The 23,740-nt window shown below is 40.6% G+C and overlaps 1 protein-coding gene and 1 non-coding gene across 8 annotated transcripts in view; one reads left to right on the top strand and one right to left on the bottom strand.

Annotated features, from left to right (window-relative positions):
* CRACD (capping protein inhibiting regulator of actin dynamics) overlaps positions 1–23,740 on the bottom strand; it is a 293,849-nt gene that overhangs the window by 31,594 nt on the left and 238,515 nt on the right. For 2 of the 7 annotated variants that reach the window (XM_074396155.1, XM_074396156.1), the window contains one exon: positions 1,321–1,456. The exons of 3 other annotated variants lie outside the window; for them this stretch is intronic. In XM_074396155.1, coding sequence (XP_074252256.1) covers positions 1,321–1,440 — 120 coding nt within the window. In that variant the 5' untranslated portion in view covers positions 1,441–1,456. Of the gene's footprint in view, positions 1–1,320; positions 22,263–23,740 lie in introns of those variants that run through there. 2 more of the 7 variants (XM_074396154.1, XM_003933606.4) reach the window with 2 other exon arrangements.
* LOC120363777 (U6 spliceosomal RNA) lies at positions 11,110–11,216 on the top strand. The gene has a single exon (XR_005579221.1). It is a non-coding gene; the product is annotated as a U6 spliceosomal RNA (small nuclear RNA).

Genomic DNA, 23,740 nt, shown 5'->3' with positions numbered 1-23,740 from the left:
GGTAAGAGAAGTTTTTTTTGACAAGCTGTCACTCTGTCACCCAGGTTGGAGTGTGGTGGTGTGATCTCAGTTCACTGCAACCTCCACCTCCCAGGCTCAAGCCATCTTCCTGCCTCAGCCTCCTGAGAAGCTGGGACTACAGGCCATGTCCAGCTAACTTTTGTATTTTTGGTAGAGTTGGGGTTTCACCATGTTATCCAGGCTGGTCTTGAACTCCTGAGCTCAAACAATCCACCTGCCTCAGACTCTCAAAGTGCTGGGATTACAGGCGTGAGTGAGCCACCATGCCTAGCCAGGTGAGAGAATTACTGGCCAAGCAACTAGGCAGACCTCATAGTCAGGCTCTAAGTGTCTTTGCTCTTCTTGCTTTTCCTGTATTGCCTGTCATTTCAATCATATTTAGTGAAGAATTCTTTATTATATTTTCATTGCTAGGGAGGTACCACCTGAGTAAATTTTAGGTAGGAAAACTGCCCCACTCTGCAGAGTGAACTGGAAGGAGGCTTACGAGCTTTGTGATTTTCTTCTGAGACAAGGTGGCTCGGGGTAGCGAGATTTACAAACACAGCAGAAAAACAGAGTCATATTCACTGTCCAATTAAAGAGACTTGGAAAGTGGATACATGTTGTATACACCCACAGTTGACAGTCAGCTCTGATTCAGAGATTATGGGCAATGCTTAATGGTTAGGAACTCTTCCTCACATCCAAGTCCTGTAGCCCTTTTTTTTTTTTTTCAGATGGAGTCTCACTCTGTCACCCAGGCTGGAATGCAGTGGCATGATCCAGGCTTACTGCAACCTCCACCTCCTGGATTCAAGTGATTCTCCTGCCTCAGCCACCCTTGTAACTGGGATTACAGATGTGCACCACCATGCCCAGCTCATTTTTGCATTTTTAGTAGAGACAGTGTTTTGCCATGTTGCCCAGGTTGGTCTTGAACTCCTGAGCTCAAGCAGTCCACCGCTTTGGCCTCCCAAAGTGCTAGGATTACAGGCCTGAGCCACCATGCCTGGCCCCAAGTCCTGCAGCTTCTCCTGGGTACTTGTTCTCACGTCCAGTAAAATATGAGGGGACAATTTGAAAGAAAATGAGAGGGTGTGTCATGCAGGTGGCTGCAATGGTGACAGTGTAGCTTTTGCAGGTAGACAGGAGGTTTCCAGGGAATAGAGTCGAATTCAAGACAGCAACAATTCTCGCCAGGAGCGACCCCTGGACCTCCCAATCCATTGCTCAAGGCCAAGCTAAGGACTTTTCCCACTTCCCTCCATAGCTGGGCCCCTCCTACAGCTCTGACCTTCCACTCTCAAGCTGTCTTACCTGAAGAGTTTTGACTTTGCCCAGGATGTTGTCCTGTGACATTGCTTGAACTGTCTGCTCACTTTCTGCTCCCCCATCAGGGATAAAAATACTGTCATGGGAAAATGCCCGGGATCCCATAGAATAGTTGAAAGACCTGGAATGCAAATCATGTGCTTCATTTTATTAGGATAAAATTTCTTGTGGCAATTCAGTTTTCCGTTTTTCCTGATTGGAGGGACTCCACCCACATTCCCTGTCTTGCTCAGCAAGCACTTCCAGCATTGTGTCCCTTTCTGCTGGGGGTCAGCCAAGGAGTTGGGTAGATGAAAGGGTCCCACAGGCACAGGGGGGCACATCTCTTACACAGTCCTGGTTCAGAACTACTCACCGTGAGAACACAAAGACAGTTACGTATTTGTATAGGGTCCAGGACAGAAGGCACTGCAGAACTTTTAGTTGGAAAAGCGTTTCTCCAGCCGAGCTGTCACTATCAGTTTTATCCCAGTAAGTCTTGCCAAACAGAATTTATTAAGTAACATGCAAATCTAGAAGTAAGAGGCAAGGATTTCTTTCTTTTGGATTATAACCAAACTGAAAGAAGATATATACATCCCAAACAAAGACTTTGGAAGAAGATTAGAGAATTATTGATAGAGATGATAAACGCTTTAGGAATTTCAAGAAAATGGGAGACATTTGTGTTAGGGCCATTTTGACAGCTTTGCCTATATGGAACATTTTATAGTGGCTGGTGTTTTTAAGGAAAAGTTTTAAAATTTTTATTTTTATTTATTTATATTTTTTAGAGACAGGGTTTCATTCTGTTGCCCAGGCTGGAGTGCAGTGGTGTGATCACAGCTCAATGTAGCCTCAAACTCCTGGGCTCAAGGGATCCTGCAGAGTGACTAGGAATACAGTTGTCTGCTCCCACATCCAGCTAATTTATCTCATTTTTTTTTTTTTATAGGAATGGGGTCTTGCTATGTTGCCAAGGCTGGTTTTGAACTCCTGGCTTCCTCACAAAGCACTGGGATTACAGGCATGAGCCACTAAGTCCAGCTAAAACACTTTAGTTGAAGGGCGGGACTTGGAAAAAGTCTGGACATCTACCTGACAACAAGGAATAAGCCATGTGAAAAGCACAAAGAGGGCTGGGTGCAGTGGCTCACGCCCCACCGCTTTGGGAGGCGGAGACAGGTGAATCATCTGAGGTCAGGAGTTTGAGACCAGCCTGGCCAATATGGTGAAACCCCATTTCTACTAAAAGTACAAAAAAAAAAATTAGCCAGGCATGGTGGCAGACACATGTAATCCCAGCTACGTGGTAGACTGAGATGGGAGAATTGCTTGAACCTGGGAGGCAGAGGATGCAGTGAGCCAAGATTGTGCCACTGCACTCCAGTGTAGGCAAGACTCCATCTCCAAAAAAAAAAAAAAAAGGAAATGCACAAAGAGGAAGGAGCAGAAGCAAACTGTTCCTTACTTGATCTTGGAAACTAACTTATCTCTGGGAAGGAGTGCACACCAAGGCTGCCAGCTCCTCACAGGGGCAGGAAGAGCAGCAAGGCAGGCACATTCCCATGATGCCAGGCAAAACAGGTGGCACCTGGAGGGGAGAGAGAGCATCACCTCCCCCTTCCCCTCCCCAGAAAGAGAGCCCGCTGGGGTTTCCCCAGGGACCAAGTGCATGAGAGAACAGACAGCACTGGGGGCAGGTGTTCCCAGATGCTGCCTCTAAACTGAATTACAGAATGCAGTGGGCAAGGTCCTGGGGCAGCTGTACTTGTTATCTGCCCAAATCTAGACCCTCTTGGGAACACTAATTACCAAATATTACCATCTAGTTTGCTAAATTACAGACAACATGGTGTAAAAGTGTGCGAGGTTTACAAACAAAAGACTTGGATGTGAGCCTCCTGGATATGTGATCTTAGGCAACAATAATTATTATAAACATCAACCCTTACTTTGATTTAAAAAAAAAACTGTGTGGAGTTTTACTTTCATTATCTCATTTAAGCCCCATCATCACCACCTTGTGACAGATGAAACTCAGTAAGTGAATAACTTATATAAAGATGTCCACATTGAAATAGTAGGGTGAGAAACTGAATTCAGATCTGTTGAGAATAATTCCATGCCAGCCAGCTGCCACATTTTAAAGTGGTAGAAGGTCTTATAGTATTGCCACCCATGAGTGACACAGGGTATGGGAGATGGTGCAGATGCCACACGGGCTGGAATATGAGAGGGCTGAAGATACTAAATAGTTAGAATAATGCATAAGTCTTCAGCTAAATAACACAGGGCACCATATAGCAGCAATTCCCTTTGTGAAATATGAGGCAGTCTCTGAGGAAACATGCAGGGAGATTAGTTTGTTATGCTCTCCCTGTCCTCAGAGAATCTGGGACCTAAGTCACAAACTGAGCCTCCACATTCACCTAAAAATGTTATGAAATAAACTTTCCATTTGAAGTTGTGGAATCGAACTTCTGAACATTCTGTCTAAACTTCTTTTTCAGATCCCTGGTTATGACTCTGATGAGAGAAGGGGTAAATGACTTCATTTCTATACCATAGTTTTGCAAAGGGCATACACACACACACACACACACACACACACACACACACACACATTCCAAAACATACATATATATATATATATATATATATATATATATATACAGGTTCCCAAACATTCATGTAAACACATATATGCCCATGTATAAGTCCATCTTAGATGATCAATAAATGTCTCCTAATTTCTCACAGTTGTGTGTATAGAATCCACCAGTGCTAGGTTAAGTTCCATTCCAGTCTCTAAGTCGCCTTGACATCCCATTATTTCTTTCCACATAGGCTAAGAATTGGCCCTCTTCCTGCACTTAGGTGTTGACTCCAAACATTCCTGTTGCCGGCAAAGATCTGATGTCTATCCATTACCCACTTCCAGATGATCATATTGAAAAATAGAGAAAATGAAGAGTAATAATAGTAGTAATAGTAATTATAATAGTAGTGGTCACAGTGGTAATATTTATCCTAGCTAAATTTTTTGGACACTTGTCATGTACCTTGCATATATGCTAACTTCTTTAACATAATATCAGAATCTTTTTGATACAGAATATTTAAACTTTATGTGGTAGGCACTGTTAGTAAGCCTGTTTCATGGGCAAGAAAACTAAGGTTTGAAGACAATGAGCAATTTGCCATAAATTAAGTAACTGTCTATATGATAATTCTTTTCTGGCCTCTCTTCCATTGGTCTACTTGTCTGTTTTTTTGTTTTGTTTTTACTTTTTTTTTTAAACCTTGTCTGTTTTGATACCAATAATACCACATTATCTTAATTGCTGTAGCTTTTTAATGAGTCTTGATATCTAGTAGCTTAAGTTCTTCAGCTTTGGTTTTCTGAGTTTAAAAAATGTATTTATTTATTTTTTAAGGTGGCTATTCTTGTCTCTTTGTATTTCTACATAATTCTTTTTTTTTTTTTTTTTTTTTTTTTTTGAGACAAGGTCTCACTCTGTCCCCCAGGCTGGAATGCAGTGGCACGATCTTGGCTTACTGTAACCTCTGCCTCCCGGGTTCAAGCAATTCTCCTACCTCGGCCTCCTGAGTAGCTGGGATTACAGATGCCTGCCACCACACCTGGTTAGCTTTTGTATTTTTAGTAGAGATGGGGTTTTGCCATGTTGGCCAGACTGGTCTCAAACTCCTGGCCTCAAGTGATCTGCCCACCTTGGCCTCCCAAAGCACTGGGATTACAGGTGTGAGCCACTGCACCTGGCCTCTACATGAATTTATACATACACCCATACATGAATATACTATTGTGGTTGCTTTTTGATGGCATTAAATCTATACATTTTTAAACTGATGCTTTTATAATATTGACTTTTTTAATCCATGAACATGGACTAACTCCTTATATATTTATATCATTTTTAATTCCTCTTAACAAATATGTTGAGGTTTTCTGTATAGAGGTCTTGTACATATTTTGAAAGGTTTATTCTTATATATTTGATGTTTCTGAATTTATTGCAAATGGCATAGACTAAAATTTATATTTTCCAATTTTTAAATTAGTGGATATAGAAATATAACTTATTTTTGTATATTGCTCTTATAACCAGAAACTTTGCTGTTTATTTATTAATTATAATAATGTGACTGCTGATTCATTTTTTTTTTTTTAAAGACAGAGTCATGAAGGCTATCGTGCAATGGCTCAATCACAGCTCCTGGGCAACCTTGAAATCCTGGGTTCAGGGGATCCTCCTGCCTCAGCCTCCCAAGTAGCTGGGACTTCAGGCTCATGCCAGCATATCTGGCTTTTAAAATTTTTGTAGAGATGAGGTCTTGCCATGTTTCCCAGGTTGGTCTGGAACTCCTGCCTCAAGCCATCCTCCCACCTTGGCCTTCCAAAGTGCTAGAATTACAGGCATAAGCAACCACACCTGATGTATAGAATTTTTGTACATATGCTTGTATTACTGCACCTTTGAAAAGACACATGATCTATTGATGTGGTTTGGATCTGTGTCCCGAAATCTCATGTCAAATTGTAGTCCCCAGTGGGAGTTGGGAGGTGGCTGGACATGGGGATGGATTTCTCATGAATGGTTCAGCATAATCCCCTTGGTGCTGTTTTCATGGCAGTAGTGAGTTCTTGTAAGATCTTGTTTAAAAGCAGCACCTCGAGCCTTGCTGTCTCTTGCTCCTGCCATGTGAAACACCTCACTCCCTCTTTGCCTTCTGCCATGATTGGGAGTTTCTTGAGGTCTCCTTAGGAGTAGAAGCCCCTATGCTTCCTGTACAGCCTACAGAACCATGGTCAATTAAACCTCTTTTCTTTATAAATTATCCAGTCTCAGGTATTTCTTTAGAGCAGTGCAAGAACAGACTAATACAGATATCTTTTATTTATAGCTGATTTTAAAATTAGTCTATCTTTGTTTTTTAGCAGTTTTACTCTGGCATAGCAGAGTGTGAGCTTCTTTTAATTTATTCAGCTTGGGTTACACAGTGCTTCTTAAATCTGTGGCTTGCTGTCTTTCATCAGTTTTTGAAAATTCTCAGTCTTTATCTCTTAAACGTTGTTTCTGCCCCATTTTTCCTCTAATCTCTCTCTGATCCTCACATGTTAAACCCTTTTAACTACAAGCCACACATCTTTTATTGTCATTATTGTAGCTACCATTCTTTTTACTCAATATGATCTAGACTGGATATTTCTATGGACCTGCTTCCAACTGACTAATTTTCTCTTTAGCTAAGTTCAATCTGCTGTTGAAACCTATCTGTTGAGTTCTTAATTTCAGAAATATATTTTGGATCTCAAATTTCCACTTAATTCTATTTAATAAATTTAAATTTCTGCTGAAATTCTCCATCTTGTAAACTATATTCTTGAATATACTAATCACAATTATTTGAAAGTCTGTCTGAAACTCTTAACATCTTGGTCACCTCTAGGTCTATTTCTATTATCTTGTTTTTCTTGTTGTCTGTTTCTTAGATGTCTGTTAATTTTTAATTAAACTTCAAACATCATGCCCCCCAAATTTTAGAGGCTGGGTTCTCTCCTTCCCTCCTTCCAGAAAGAACTCACCTGATCTTCCTGAAGGCTGCAAGCAGCAAAGCAGCAAATCACTTCAATCCAAAGACTGAGCTGACTCACTGCTGGTTATCAATCTTTGCAAGGCTTAGACTACCTCTGTTTTGTCTCCACTTCTAGGGTATAGTACTCCCAGAGCCTCAACTGACAGCCTGGGTTATTTCCTAAGGTTCCCCTCCTTGGCACATCTGAGTCTAAACTGTTAGAAGCAGCTGCACCACATCTTAAATGCTTTGCTGCTTAAAAATTTCTTCCAACAGATGCCCTAAGTCATCCCTCTTGAGTTCAAACTACCACGAATCCCTAAGGAGTGAACACAATGCAGCCAAGTTATCAGCTATGGTGTAACAAAGGAGACCTTGGCTTCAGTTCTCAGTACGTTCCTTATTTCCATCTGAGACTTCATCAGCCTAGCTTTCACTGTCCGTATCAGTATCAGTATTTTTAGTCACAAGTATTTAACCAGTCTCTGAGAAGTTCCAAACTTTCTCTTATCTTCCTGTCTTCTTCTGAGCCCTCCAAACTCTTCCAACCTTTGCCTGTTACCCAGTTCCAAGGCTGCTTTGACATTTTCAGGTATCTTTATGGCAATGCCCCATTCTTTGGTACCGGTTTTCTACATTAGGTCATTTTTGTGTTACTGCATAGAAACACCCGATGCTGGGTAATTGATGACGAAAAGAGGTTTAACTGGCTCCTGGTTCTGCAGGCTGTACAAGCATAGCACCAATTATCCGCTTGGCTTCTGGTGAGGGCCCCAAGAAGCTTACGATCATGGTAGAAGGCACAATGGGAGCAGGCACATGGTGAAAGCAGGAGCAAGAGGGCGGCAACTTGTATAATATTAAATCTTGGGTAAGCATGGTTACCAGTTCCAGCTCCAAACAACTCTACAATATAGATTATTTCCTTTTCTCTGAAGGGGAAGCTGAGGCAACACATGGATAAAAATATTGCCCAAAGTTCCAAAATTTGAGGTATGGTTGGAATTGAAACTTAATAGCCTAGGCATGGAGATCTCAGCTTGAAACTATGTTCTAATGAACAGAGAGCCTGGTGGAACCATTGTCCTTAACCAGCTGGGAACTACAAATTACGTGACTGGGAGGTGGAGGGGCAATTGACCACAAATTGTACCTTAGCAGAGTTCATCTGGATTTCTTTATTCTTGACATTTCAAGATTGTTCACAGTTGATTGTGAAGCAGGCCAAGTGCACTTCTCCTTGCTTCCTTCTAAGAGGGAACCAAGACCGAGGGGCCTTTCAGCCTCAATGCCACAACTTTCCCTCCTCACTCTCTGCTCAAATGATAGAAAATGGACTTGCCGTGTGGGAACCTTTTCTTCTGCTACTGAGAACACACAGCAGCCTCTTGCTTGTGAGAAAAGCGGTATAAAGACCTCAAAAACCCCCACAGATTTTAAACCTTGAACTGGAGGATTGTCAACGTAGTTATTTAGCAATCATTTTAATTTAAATGAGATTTGAAGTCAAATGCAAAGCACACATGGCAAAAGCCAACTCTACAAAGAAAGGAAGAAAGGCCCAGCTGGGAAGTTCAGACCAGCACTGATCACCGAGGAACAGTTTCATAAGCCCAGAGAAGAATCACAGCCCTGACTTATAGAGGCCACAAAAATGATCTGTTTGGACTGGACATCCAAACAGCAGAAGTTCCTGGGGCTCTAGAAGGCAGTCAGCTCTCCTATGAACAGAAAGAAGCACAGCTGAGATGTCGTAACTGTCATTTCTCCATTTCTGTCCTGCTTTGCTGTTGTCATTGATATTATTTTTATTTACAGAGAGGTTGGGCTTTGAAACATTTCATCAGGGGTTTCTAATCAGCTCAAAGGTACCAGCTTTTGGTCTTGCCCCTCTACTTTTCACTGCCCTGCAGTTATCTCTCCAAAGACATTGATGAGAACAGCCTGGGGCTGCTCTTCTGGCTTTGCCTTTAATAACTGCCTAACTCCAATACTCTCATCTCCATATGTGTCTCCAGCTGTAGTGGACCCTGCTATGTGCCTCTTCCACTGCCTCTGCAAACTCAACATGAGATCATCAATCTTCCTGTGGGACTCCTGTCTCTCCTATTTCTTTGTTACTCTCATTCCCCCATACTCTGTGCTATATTATTTTCTAAGTGAGGTAAGGTCCAGATTAGGAGGAAGATCAACTGCAAAATCCTTAACAGGTAACATCGCCTGTGCTTTCACTTTCAGAAATCCTTCAAAGACAGTGTAAAAATCAATGCAGAAGACTGGAAATCCTGAGCCTGCAGATCCATTCTGAGCCTGCATTCCCCCTGCCTGCCAACATTCTTCCGTACCTGTGTTTGGAGGCCCGGAGCATTGCTCTTCACATCTCTAGTGATTCTCTATGAGTAAGCCACCAGCAGCAAAAGACAGTGTGCTCTATCAGCGATGACAGGGACAGCCCTCACACAGCCAACAGCCACTGCAGAAAGGGCCCCTCTGTGCTCATGGAGTCCAAGATCCAAATCTTTATGGATGGAGAAGCTGAGGCCCAGCAAGGTGAAGAGAGAGACGCAATCAAAACAGAACTGAAACTGGAACTCAGTCTCCTGGCTCACTGTTGACAGGGCTTAGTACAGTGTTTACAGATGTTTGGATTTCTTGGAGAACAAAGACATTGTACGAATGGTGGCTGCTGGATCACAACAAGAAAGGAGCATTAATTTAGAAAGGCCTAGTTCACCCATAATTACAAATCTTATGCACAAGAGGATATACCAGTTTTACTTTGTTTCTTTCGTTCTTGAGACAGAGCCTCACTCTGTTGCCCAGGCTAGAGTTCAGTGGTCTCTCTGCTCACTGCAGCCTTGAACTCTCCAGGCGCAAGGGATCCTCCTACCTTAGCCTCCCAAGTAGCTGGAAATACAGGTGTGCACCACTGTGCCTGGCTGATTTTTTAAATTTTTCATAGAGATGGGATCTTGCCATGTTGCCCAGGCTGGTCTAGAACTCCTGGGCTCAAGTGATCCTCCTGCTCTGGCCTCCCAAAGTGCTGGTATTACAGGTGTGAACCACTATGCCCAGCTCAGTTTTACTTCTTAAATTCAAAATCTGTCAATACCAAATGGGATCCCAGCATCCATAAATTTTTTCAAATTTATGTAATATTGATCAAGGTTTTATTATGATAAAATATAACATAAAATTTACCATGAGCATTTTTTGTTGGTTGGTTTGCTTGTTTTTGAGATGGAATTTCACTCCTGTTGCCCAGGCTGGAGTGCAATGATGCAATCTCGGCTCACTACAACCTCTGCCTTTCAGGTTCAAGCAATTCTCTTGCCTCAGCCTCCCGAATAGCTGGGATTACAGGCGCCCACCACCATACCCATCTAATTTTGTATTTTCAGTAGAGATGGGATTTCTCCATGTTGGTCAAGCTGGTCTTGAACTCCCAACCTTAGGTGATCTGCCCGCCTCAGCCTTTCAAAGTGCTAGGATTACAGGCATGAGTCACTGTACCAGCCTCATTTTAACATTTTTTTAGTATACATTCAGGGGCATTACATACATTCATATGATAATGAAACCATCACCACTGTCACCTTCTAGAACTTTATCATCATCTCAAATGGAAACTTCATATCCATGTAACAATAACTCCCCATTCTCCTCTTTAGTTTCCAGCGGCCCCTGGAAACTACTATTGTACTTTCTGTCTCTGAATTTTGCTATTCCAGGTACTTCCTTTAAATGGAATCATATAATATCTGTCCTTTTGTGCCTGCCTGATTTCACTTAGCATGTTTTGAAAGTTCATCAACATTGTAGCATGTGTCAGAATTTCCTTCATTTTTAAGAATGAATAATTCCATTGAACGTATATACTATGTTTATACCTTCATCCATCAATGGGCATTTGGGTTATTTCTCCCTTTTGGCTATTGTAAGCAGCACTGTAATAAACATGGGTGTGCTGATGAAGATTTTAAAAATACAGGAATGCAACCTTATGACTCATAACTATGTGTAGCCATAGCTGAAAGAGTAAATAGGTGCACCGAAGTCCCCATTCCACACAGAAGATCTACATCATCTTGATATCCTCCACCTAGATTAAGCCGTCGGTATCTATAAAGATCAGCAGAGACCTCATAAGACCACAGAAGTAAAAGAAAGAGGAGAAAGAAGAGGACTAGGAGGGTGCTCACTTCACCAGCACATACACTAAAACTGGAACCATATGGAGAAGTTTATCATGGTCCCTGTGAGAAAATGACATGCAATTAAGTGAATTAATGCAGAAACAGAAAACCAAATATCGCATGTTCTCACTTATAAGTGGGAGCCAAGTCTTGGAAACACACAGACATAATGATGGAAACAACAGCCACTGGGAACTCCGATAAGAGGAAGGGAGGGAGCAAGGGCAGAGCTGTTACATTTTCTATTGGGTACTTTGCTCACTATCTGGGTGGCAGGATTAAACGAAGCTCAAACCTCAACATCATGCAATATACCCTTGTAACAAACCTATACATGTGTTCGCTGAATCTGAAATGGAAATTAGGAAAAAATAAAAGTAGGAGGAGAAGATAGAAGAGGAGGAGGAAATTAAGGAAAGGGGAAGAAAGGAGAAGAAGAAGAGGAAAAATCCTTGACATTTGCCTAAAATCATGGGAAATTTTGAAGTCAGTTCTTGAAAAACGGATCCTGGTATCTAATGCACAGAACATTAGCCCTTGGGTTCCATCCCTGCCACTCCTACCCAAGAAGGTTCAAATACCACGAACCCACTCCAGGAACTATTAGCTAGAGACTAGAGCTTTGAATAGGCTGAGTCCATTCTAAGGCAAGATGCGTTTAGCACTAAGAAAAACTCACAGAGGTTTACAGAGTCCTGTTCTACCTAGATCTTACAACATGTAAGCCCTTTGATCTAACTCATTATGGGTTTAGAAAGACAGCAGGAAACGCACATTGCTGTTTCTCCTTTACCTCCTCTTTCCTTTCATTTACCCAGAGTCAGATGAATTAACTCTAAGATTCTACCTAGAGGCTCTAAACGGCTACTTTAGGGCCGGGCATGTTGGCTAATGTCTATAATCCCAATGCTTTGAGCGGGGAGAACAGTTTGAACCCAGGAGTTCACGATTAGCCTGGGAATCAAAGCAAGAGCCCATCTCTACAAAAAATAATTTAAAAAATTAGCCAGGTTGGCTAGGCGTGGTGGCTCTCGCCTGTAATCTCAGCTCTGTTGTCTGGAGCCACTATCTGCAATAGCATCTATGTGAAAGGAACAATGAAAAGCAAGGGGCAGGTTGCTAGGCAGAGCCATTTCTGAGAACGTTCTCCTCATTGACCATCATACAAGACAGGGACTGCCCTCTTTCTGTCCATGGTCTTTGACATCTGCCTGTGACACCTGGAACTGTGACAGCCATCTTGTGACTATGAGGGAACAAGCCTGAAGATAAAGCCCACTCCCTGAGGATGCCAGAGAAAAAGGGACTCAGACTGGATCTTAATGATGTTGCTGGGGTGTTGCATCAACCAACCTTGGAACTTGGAAAGTCTTCCGGACTTTCTGGTCCATCAGACAATGTACTTCATTCCTGCTGAAGATGAGAGTAGTTCTGATTTCTGTTACAACTGAAATCGTCCTACCTGATATAGCCTTCTAGCCACACTTCTAAGCACTGGGCACAATCTAAGACCTGCTGACATCATCCAACTGTGGAGTGCGAGCCTACAAAGGGAAATTCTCCCCATCCAAAAAAGTAGAAGGCTTTCTGCAGCTGCACAGTGAATGCATGCCTCAGGCCAGCCCTCCTATTCCTTATCCTTTGTCTTTTTTGGACAAGAATCATGTAATTTGGGAGCATACATATTGGGTAATTACTATGGCAATGATTAGGGATTCACTTCAGGAATAAGGAAATATAATTATAGTTCCATTTCAGCTTGTTTCCATGACAACAGGGGCAACTGCAATTGATCAGCAGTTTTCTTCCTAAACAGATCCGTGAGTCTCATTCAAATGAAATGTTAAAGAGCAATTAAATATCCTCATCAAGCAAACTAGAGTTGCTGGAAGAGACTGGAGTCAGATTATCTTACTTAGAGGCTCATCTTGAACTTGGGTATTTTATGAAAATACACGGCACTCGACAGGCTATAGTGTACCAAATTATCTGTTAATTACAAGAGAAACAGGGTATGTCATACAAATTCAAGGAAGAGGAGGAAAATTTAGAATCTCAAATGGAGAATCTTAGAACTGGAAGTCAGCGGGTCATCCACTCCAGTCTGTAGGCTCAGTCCTGTGTCTATACCACCTAGAACAAGCGATCCTCTAACTTGCCTCTAAAGCCCACTTCACAGGCTTCCAGGCTATTTATTCCACTCCTCCATTTCCCTATGTGGAGAAAGATCTTTTCATGAACCTCTGTAGCTGTCATTTGAACCAATTTTCCTCTTGGTTCATGCTCTGGAAATAGTAATCGTCAACACCTTCTTTATCTCAATACTAACATTACCCTGCTTTTTAAAGTGCTTTATTGGTAGTGCGCAGTGGCTCATGCCTGTAGTCCCAACACTTTGGGAGGCCGAGGTGAGTGGATCACGAGGTCAGGAGTTCTAGACCAACCTGGCCAAGACTGAAACCCTGTCTCAACTAAAAATACAAAAAAATTAGCTGAGTGTGGTGGTGGGCACCTGCAATCCCAGCTACTCAGGAGGCTGAGGCAGAGAATTGCTTGAACTCTGGAGGTGGAGGCTGCAGTGAGTAGAGATCACGCCACTGCACTCCAGCCTAGGCAACAGAGTGAGACTCTGTCTCAAAAATAATAAATAACAAATAACAAAAAAAATTTTTTAAAGGAAGAAGAAAAAAATAAAAATAAATAAAGTACTTTATTGCACATCATATAATGTCATACAAATTTTTGTCTTTCTATTAATCCTGGGAGATAGCATATCCAGTTAACAGATGAAGGGGCTAGCTAGGTTAGGGTCACATAGCTCTCGAGTGATACACCTGGCTTCATGAGAGGTCTCTAGCTCCTGTTCTGCTGCTGTTCTATTCCGCACATACTGTACTTCTAAGAAATGCTTTACCTCAGCAGTCCCCAACCTTTTCAGCACCAGGAACCGGTTTTGTGGAAGACAATTTTTTCATGGGCAGGGGGTGGAAGGATGGTTTCAGGATGAAACTGTTCCACCTCAGATCATCAGGCATTAGATTCTCATAAAAAGCATGCAACCTATATCCCTTGCATGCACAGTTCACAACAGGGTTCATGTTCCTATGAGAATTTAATGCCACTGCTGATCTGACAGGAGGCAGAGCTCAGGTGATAATGCTCCCTTGCCCCCCACTCACCTCCTACTGTGCGGCCTGGTTCCCAACAGGCCACAGACGGTACTGATCCACTGCCTGGGGGTTGGGGACCCCTGCTATAACTGATTCATAAACCTTCTTTTCCTCACTTACTCAGCTCAGCTCTGTTAATCTTCCTGCTTAGTCCCTAATTTTTATTTAGTGGCTTTTGCACCTCTTCACCACTCCCTGTTCAAGTTCAGCACATCCCAGGTTCTTAAGGATAGAGGATGAACAATCAAGTAAAAGAGGTCCTGACTTCATCCTCTGAAAAGTAGCAAGGCCAAGTGAATGGATGCACACAATGGTAAGCAAGGAGTCTGCACTTCACTATCATTTCATTGGTGACATGACGTCTCATGATATGAAATGTGGATTCTTCCTTTTCCAGCAGGTCAGAGGGACAGTGATACTCTTTACCAAGGTGGGAAACTGGAGGACACATTAGACGAATGTTGACTTGTCCAATGAGAAAAGTCAGTGTGGCAAAGAGCAATAATCATGCATTCATTCATTGAATATGCTTACTGAATGCCTGCTATGTGCCAACCCCAGCATTAGAGGCTGGAAATACAATGAATGGCAAGTCACAAGGCTTACTTCTACAGAAAGGTCAAGGAAGCTGTGAGAACAATGTCGGGAGGAGGGCCTGATCTATACTGAGGGAATCAGAGAAAGCTTGCTCTCCTAAGGAAGGCGCATTTGTGCAGAAATCTCAAAGATGGAGAGGAATTAGATGAAGGAGGTGGAGATGGGGGATGGGGCTATTCAAGAAAAAAGCACTACCATGTGCAAAATGGGCAGGCTTGGATTGTAGTCACATCTCTAATACTAACAGCACTGTCATCTTGTTGAGCCTGTGTCCCCATTCATAAAGTGAAGGTATGGGATCAGGACTAAAAATTACCCTAAACCTTTAATATTTTGTATTCCCACCAGCAATGTATGATGAGAGTTCCAGTCCCTATGTATCTTCATCAACACTTGTTATTGTTTATCTTTTTTGGTTGTAGCCTTCCTAATGGGTGTGAAATGATACTTCATTTTTGGTTTTGATTTGCACCTCCCTGGTGGCTAATGATGTTAAGCAAGTATGGTTTACGTGTTGATATTTTTATGACTGTTTTGTAGTGATGTCTATTCAAATCTTTTGCCCATTAAAAAAATTGGGGGGGGGAGTCATTTTATTATTGAGTTATGGGAGTTTTGTTTTTGTTTTTTATTTTTACCTATTCGGAATATGATTTACAAATATTTCCTTCCATTCTGTGGACTGTTTTATAACTTTCTTGATAGTATCCATTATAACATGAAATTTAATTTCGACGTAGTCCAACTTTTCTGTTTTTCCTTTTGTCACTTGTGCTTTTCGTACCTAAGAAACCACTCCTAATTCAAGGTCATAGAAATTTACTTTTTCCTTTAAGAGTTTTATAATTTTAATTCTTACATTTAGGTCTGTGATCCATTTTGAGTTCATTTTTGTATATTCTGTAAAAAGGGGTCCAATTTCATTCTTCCGCGTGTAGCTACCCAATTGTCCCAGAAATATTTGTTGAAAAATTCTTCTTTGCCCATGAATTGTCTTATCACTCTTATTGAAAATCAATTGACCACAAATGTAAGAATTAATCTCTAGACTCTCAATTCAATTCCATTTCATTGATCTACACATCTATTCTTATACCAATACTGCACTGTTTAGCTTACTATAGCTTCATGGTAAGTTTTTTTTTTAATTGGAAAGTGTGAGTCTTCCATCTTTGTTCTTCTTTTTCAATACTGTTGTGGCTATTTTGGGTCCTCTGCATTTCCATATAAATTTTAGGATTCACTGTCTAATTTCTGGGGGAAAAAGACAGATGGGATTTTAATGGGGACCACATTGAATCTGCAGATCAATTTGGGGAGTACTGCCATCTTAACAATATTATGTTTACCAAACCATGAACATGGGATGTCTTTCCATCATTTCAATCTTCTTTAATTTCTTTCAATAATATTTTGTCATTCTTAGTGTATAAGTCTTGCACTTCCTTAGTTAAACTTATTCCTAAGTAGTTTATTCTTTTTGATGCTATGTAAATAGAATTGTTTTCCTAAGGTCGTTTTCAGATCATATATTGCTAGAGCACAGAAATATAATTGAGGTACACAAACTCCAACCTTGCATCCTGTAACCTTGCTCAATCTTGTTTATTAGTCTAATACTTTTCTGTATGTGTATTCCTTAGGGGAATTTCTACATATACAATCACGGCATCTGCAAGTACAGTTTTACTTCTTCCTTTTTAAGATTAATGGCTTTTATTTATTTTTCTTTCTAATTGTCCCAGCTACAGTCAACAGTATAGTACTGTACAGTACAGTGTTGAATAGAAGGAATGAGAGAAGAAACTCTTGTTTTGTTCCTGATTTTAAGGGGAACACGTTCATTTTTCACCATTAAATATGACATTAGCTGTGGATTTTTCAGATGCTCTTTATCAAGTTGAAGGAGTTTCCTTCCAATTTCCAGTGTTGAGTATATTTTTTATTTATAAATCATGAAAGGATGTTGGATCTTGTCAAATAGTTTTTCTGCATTTATTGAGATGGTCATGTGGTTTTTATCCTTTAATTTATTAATATGGTATATTACATTGACTGGTTTTGTATGTTAAACCAACCTTGCACTCCTGGGATAAATCCCATTTGGTCATGGTATTTAATCATTCTTACATGTTGTTGGATTCAGGCTGCTAGTTTTTTTCTTAAGGATTTTTGTGTCTATTGTCATAAAGGATATTGGTCTGTGGGATTTTTTTCTTATGATATCTTTGCCTGGTTTTAATATGAGGATACCATGGGCCTCACAAAGTTGGAAAGATCTCTCCTATTCTATTTGTCATATTCCTTCTTCCATGAAAATTTCTGCTTATGCCATTATCTGACAGGTTCATGCCTTCCCTCTCAGCGACTTTACATCCTGCCCATTATTTGGAGTCAGCTTAAGGCCTCCTCATTCCTGAACCCTTTTCTGACTATTCCAGTTTGAGTGAGCTCATCCTCTCCGGAACCCCTTCACATCTCATTATGCTTACATCTGGCACTTAATATAAAGTGTTGTAGTTACGCGTGATGTAACAAGCACTGTGTGTTCAGTAAGAACTGGAAGCAGGACAAGGGAGTGTCCTAGTAAGTATCAGAGCCTCAATCAGACAGTTGGAGGTAGGCAGACATCTGAGCCTTGTGACCCAGGACCAGTATGATAATTCAGGGCCACATGAGTAGCTCCCTACTGAGGCTGCAGCCTCCTTGAGAGGCAGAGTAGTGGATGCTTACGAATGAACTCTTTATTGCTTGAATGGCTCAGGGATTTATACACTGTATGACCTCAGACAAATTACTTGCTAGCCTTAGTTTTCTCAACTTTGAACTGCTGATAGTAATATCAATCTTAAAAAGTTGTACATTTTATATGAGTTCACCTATACAATACACATTGTATTAACTTCAATTAATGGTAGCTTTAATACATGCCATTGGATATTCTCAGTGAAAAAATGGTCTATGGTCAAAAGAATATTGAAATACTGCATACTACATACTTCTTCTTAGGGATTCACAGGACACATTAGCATAGTAAAAGCTCTGTTGAGTCCCACATAAAGAATCCCATTTAATTTGTTTTTGTTCAGAATTCCCCAAACCTATTTACCAAGATGACTCTCTCTTACTTTTAAAATTTGACAACTGTTTTAACACACCTTTGGAAACATAATATTAGTTATGTTTAATTAAGAAAAGAAATCACATTAGATTGTTAAAAACAGATCATGTTTTATTGCTTTGCTTTTCCCAAGGAATGTATAATTTAAAAGCAGCAGCCTAGGAGAGAGAAAGGCTTCTAAGCTAGAGAAAGAAAAGAACGCTTTAAAAACCCAAAGGAAATGGAAATTTTCAGGCAGAAGGAGCAGATCAATAAGGAGCTATTCTTGGTCATAGAAACATTTCTAGAATTTCAGATTCTTGGGAGCTTGACAGGATGTTAAAGTTCAGTTCCCTAAATTCCCACCCAGTTCAGAAATCCCACCTTGACTGGCCTCAATCCTTGTGGGCACATGTACAGTCTCCCATTTTTAGGCAGCTCTAATTAGAAAATTCTCCCTCACACTGGGCTGAAATCTACCTCCTTGGAACCTCTACCCAAAGTCATGTTAATGGAGCTTTGAGTTTTGTGCTTTTGTGAGAACTGTCCATTTTGGAGATAGCAAATAAAATGTACAGGAAATTTTTTGAATCATTACATAGTGTAAAGTAATAGTCTGTTAATTGAACAATGAACTAAAAATAAGAATTTCTAAAAACAACATTTTTCATTTTCTCCATCTGTAACTAGGGCAAATAACTAGAAACTCAGGTATAAAACATATGTAGGATTTACTCTGTAGGTGAAATTACTTTGCAATTGTCAATCTCTTAGAAAAGAGAAATACATTACTTTTTAATTACCTCTATTTTCCTGTGTTTCTATCTTTTTTTTCCTACATTGTCCAGGCTAGAGTGCAGTAGCTCTTCATAGAAATGATCACAGCGCACTACAACCTTGAACTCCTGGCTCAAATGATCCTCCCACCTTAGCCTCCCGAGCAGCTGGGAAATCATAACAAACAGTCTCTCAGACCACAGTGCAATCAAGTTAGAACTCAGAATTCAGAAACTAACTCAGAACCACACAGCTTCATGGAAACTGAACAACTGGCTCTTGAATGTTGACTGAATAAACAATGAAATGAAGGCAGAAATAAAGACATTCTTTGAAACCAATGAGAATGAATACACAATTTACCAGAATCTCTGGGACACATTTAAAGCAGTGTCTAGAGGGAAATTTATAGCAATAAATGCCCACATAAGAAGCAAGGAGAGATCTAAAATTGACACCCTATCATCAAAATTGAAAGAGCTAGAGGAGCAAGATAAAAAAAAACTCAAAACCTAGCAGAAGACAAGAAATAACTAAGATCAGAGCAGAATTGAAGGAGAGAGAGAGACACCAAAAACCCTTCAAAAAATCAATAAATCCAGGAGCTGGTTTTTTGAAAAGATCAACAAAATAGACCACTAGCCAGATTAATAAAAAAGAAAAGAGAGAAGAATCAAATAGATAAAATAAAAAACAATAAAGGGGATATCACCATAGATTCCACAGAAATACAAACTACCATCAGAGATTACCACAAACAACTCTATGCACATATGCCAGTAAACCTGGAAGAAATGGATAAATTCCTGGACACATGCACCCTACCAAGCCTACACCAGGAAGAAGTTGAATCCTGAATAGATCAATAACAAGGGCTGAAGTTGAGGCAGCAATTAATAGCCTACCATCCGAAAAAAAGCCCAGGTCCAGATGGCTTCACAGCCGAATTCTACCAGACATACAAAGAGGAGCTGATACCATTCCTTCTGAAACTCTTCCAAACAATCCAAAAAGAGGGAATCCTTCCCAAGTTATTTTATGAGACCAACATCATCCTGACACCAAAACATGACAGAGACAAGAAAAGAAAACTTCAGGCCAATATCCATGATGAACATAGATGCAAAAATCTTCAATAAAATACTGGCAAACTGATTACAACAGCACATCAAAAAGCTTATCCATCATGATCAAGTAGGCTTCATCCTGGGGACGCAAGGCTGGTTCAACATACGCAAGTCTATAAACGTAATTCACCACAGAAACAGAACCAAAGACAAAAACCACATGATTATCTCAATAGATATGGAGAAGGCCTTTGACAAAATTCAACAGCGCTTTATACTAAAAACTCTCAAGAAACTAGGTATTGACGGAATGTATCTCAAAATAATAAAAGCTATTTACAACAAACCCACAGCCAATATCATACTGAATGGACAAAAACTGGAAGCATTCCCTTTGAGATGTGGTACTAGACAAGGATGCCCTCTCTCACCACTCCTATTCAATATAGTATTGGAAGTTCTAGCCAGAGCAATAGGCAAGAAAAAGAAAGGAGGAAGTCAAATTGTCTCTACTTGCAGATGACATGATGGCATATTTAGAAGACCCCATTGTCTCAACCCAAAATCTCCTGAAACTGATAAGAAACTTCAGCAAAGTCAATGTGCAGAAATCACAAGCATTCTTATATACCAATAACAGACTAACAGAGTGCCAAATCAAGAATGAACTGCCATTCACAATTGCTACAAAGAGAATAAAATACCTAGGAATACGACTAACAAAGAATGTAAAGGACCTCTTCAAGGAGAACTACAAACCACTGCTCAACGAAATGAGAGGAAACAGATAGAGAAACATTCCATGCTCATGGTTAGGAAGAATCAATATTGTGAAAATGGCCATACTGCCCAAAGTAATTTATAGATTCAATGCTATCCCCACGAAGCTATCAATGACCTTCTTCACAGAACTGGAAAAAACCACCTTAAACTTCATATGGAACCAAAAGAGAGACCGCACAGCCAAGTCGATTTTAAGCAAAAAGAACAAAGCAGGAGGCATCACACTACTGGACTTCAAACTACACTACAAGGCTACAGTAATCAAAACAGCATGGTACTGGTACCAAAACAGAGATATGGACCAATGGGACAGAATAGAGGCCTCAGAGGCAATGCCACACACATCTACAACCATCTGATCTTTGACAAACCCAACAAAAACAAGCAATGGGGAAAGGATTCCCCGTTTAATAAATGGTGTTGGGAAAACTGGCTAGCCATGTGCAGAAAGCAGAAACTGAACCCTTTCCTGACATCTTACATTAAAATTAACTCCAGATGGATTAAAGACTTAAACATAAGATCTAACACCATAAAAACCCTAGAAAAAAACCTAGGCAAAACCATTAAGGACATAGGCATAGGCAAGGACTTCATGACTAAAACACCAAAAGCATTGGCAACTTAAGTTAAATAGACAAATGGGACTTAATCAAACTCCACAGCTTCTGCACAGCAAAAGAAGCAGTCATTAGAGTGAATCGGCAACCAACAGAATGGGAAAAATTTTTTGCAAGCTACCCATCTGACAAAGGGCTAATATCCAGAAACTACAAAGAACTAAAACAGATTTACAAGAAAAAAACAAACAATCCCATTCAAAAGTGGGTGAAGAGTATGAACAGACACTTTACAAAAGAAGACATATGTGAGACCACAAACAAACATATGAAAAAATGCTCATCATCACTGGTCGTTAGAGAAATGCAAATCAAAACCACATTGAGATACCATCTCACGCCAATTAGAATGGTGATCATTAAAAAATCAGGAGACAACAGTTGCTGGAGAGGATGTGGAGAAATAGGAACACTTTTACACTGTTGGTGGAAGTGTAAATTAGTTCAACCATTGTGGAAGACAATGTGGTGATTCCTGAAGGATCTAGAAATAGAAATTCCATTTGACCCAGCAATCCCATTACTGGGTATATACCCAAAGGACTATAAATTGTTCTATTACAAAGACATATGCACATGAATGTTCATTGCAATACTGTTTACAATAGCAAAGACTTGGAACCAACCCAAATACCCATCGATGATAGACTGGACAAGGAAAATGTGGCACATGTACACCATGGAATACTATGCAGCCATAAAAAACGATGAGTTTGTGTCCTTTGTAGGGACATGGATGAACCTGGAAACCATCATTCTCAGCAAACTGACACAAGAGCAGAAAATCAAACACCACATGTTCTTACTCATAGGAGGGTGATGAACAGTAAAAACACATGGACACAGGGAGGGGAGCATCACACACTGGGGTCTGTAGGGGGCAACTAGGGAAGGGACAGCAGGGGGTGGGGAGTTGGGGAGGGATAACATGGGGAGAAATGCCAGATATAGGTGATGGGGAGGAAGGCAGCAAACCACATTGCCATATATGTACCTATGCAACAATCTTGCATGTTCTTCACATGTACCCCAAAACCTAAAATGCTATTTTATATATATATAAAGCACATGTTACCACACCTGGCTGTGTTTCTATCCTATTTTTTTTTAACTTTTACTTAAGGTTCAGGGGTACATACGAAGGCTTGTCACACAGGTAAACTCATGTCACCGGGGTTTGCGGCACCGATTATTTCATCACCCAGGTGTTAAACCCAGGAAATTATCTTTTCTGCTCCTCTCACCCTCCACCCTCAAGTAGACTCCAGTGTCTGTTGTTCCCCTCTTTGTGTTCATGAGTTCTTATCATTTAGCTCCCACTTATAAGAGAGAACATGCAGTATTTGGCTTTCTATTCCTGCATTAGTTTGCTGAGGATAATGGCCTCCAGCTCCATCCATGTTTCTGCAAAAGACAAGCTCTCATTCTTTTTTAAGGCTGCAAAGTAGTCCATGGTGCATATGTACCCACATTTTCTTTATCCAATCTGCCACTGATAGGTGTTCAGGTTGATTCCATGTCTTTGCTATTATGAACAGTGCTGCAATAAACATCTGCATGAGTGTGGCTTTATGGCAAAATGATTTATATTCCTCTGGGTATATACCCACTAATGTTTTAAATATTTAAGTGACATTTTAAAAATTAATAGTTCAAAGCTTATTCTTTTACATCATTACTTATGAGATGAGTTTATTATAAAAAGAAATGTTTAATTAAAATATAGTATATGTCTTGGCTGGGCACAGTGGCTAATGCCTATAATCCCAGCACTTTGGGAGGCCAAGGCAGGCAGATAAACTGAGGTCGGGAGTTTGAGAGCAGCCTGACCAACATGGAGAAACCTCGTCTCTCCTCAAAGTACAAAATTAGCTGATCATGGTGGCACGTGCCTGTAATCCCAGCTACTCTGGAGGCTGAGGCAGGAGAATAGCTTGAACCCGGGAGGCGGAGGTTGCAGTGAGCCAGGATTGTGCCATTGCACTCCAGCCTGGGCAACAAGAGCAAAACTCTGTCTCAAAAAAAAGAAAAGAAAATATAGAACGTACCTCATAAAGGTGGGTTTGTAGACAAGAGTCAATAATAAGGACGGTCACATTATTAGAAATGCAGCTATTTGATCCAAAGTGGAGTTTTCCAAAGCTTTGTAAAACCCAAAACTTTAAGGAAAGCTCCAAGAGGTAAACAGAATAAAAGATTTAAATGGGAAGAGAACCTCCAGGATCCAGGTCCAAGACTCCAGGCAGAGTCCAACACAGCTCAGTATGAAATCAGACTTGACAAAACTGTACTATACCCACTATACTACGAAAAGGGTGGGTCGTGTTTCCACAGAACTGGCCTTCTAAGGGAGAACTTTCCAGACTTGACCCCATTTTGTGTTAAACTGCCACTTAGTGTCATTTTACTATCTGTTCCTCATCCTGATACCATGAGGCCAAAAAGTTCACACCCTAATTTTACCACTGAAAAACTGAAGTAAAATCAAAATGGATTCACACTGCACACTCATTGC

Source organism: Saimiri boliviensis, chromosome 3 (assembly GCF_048565385.1).
Source record: "Saimiri boliviensis isolate mSaiBol1 chromosome 3, mSaiBol1.pri, whole genome shotgun sequence".
Lineage (NCBI taxonomy): Eukaryota > Metazoa > Chordata > Mammalia > Primates > Cebidae > Saimiri > Saimiri boliviensis.
This window is presented reverse-complemented; position numbering and strand designations above follow the sequence as displayed.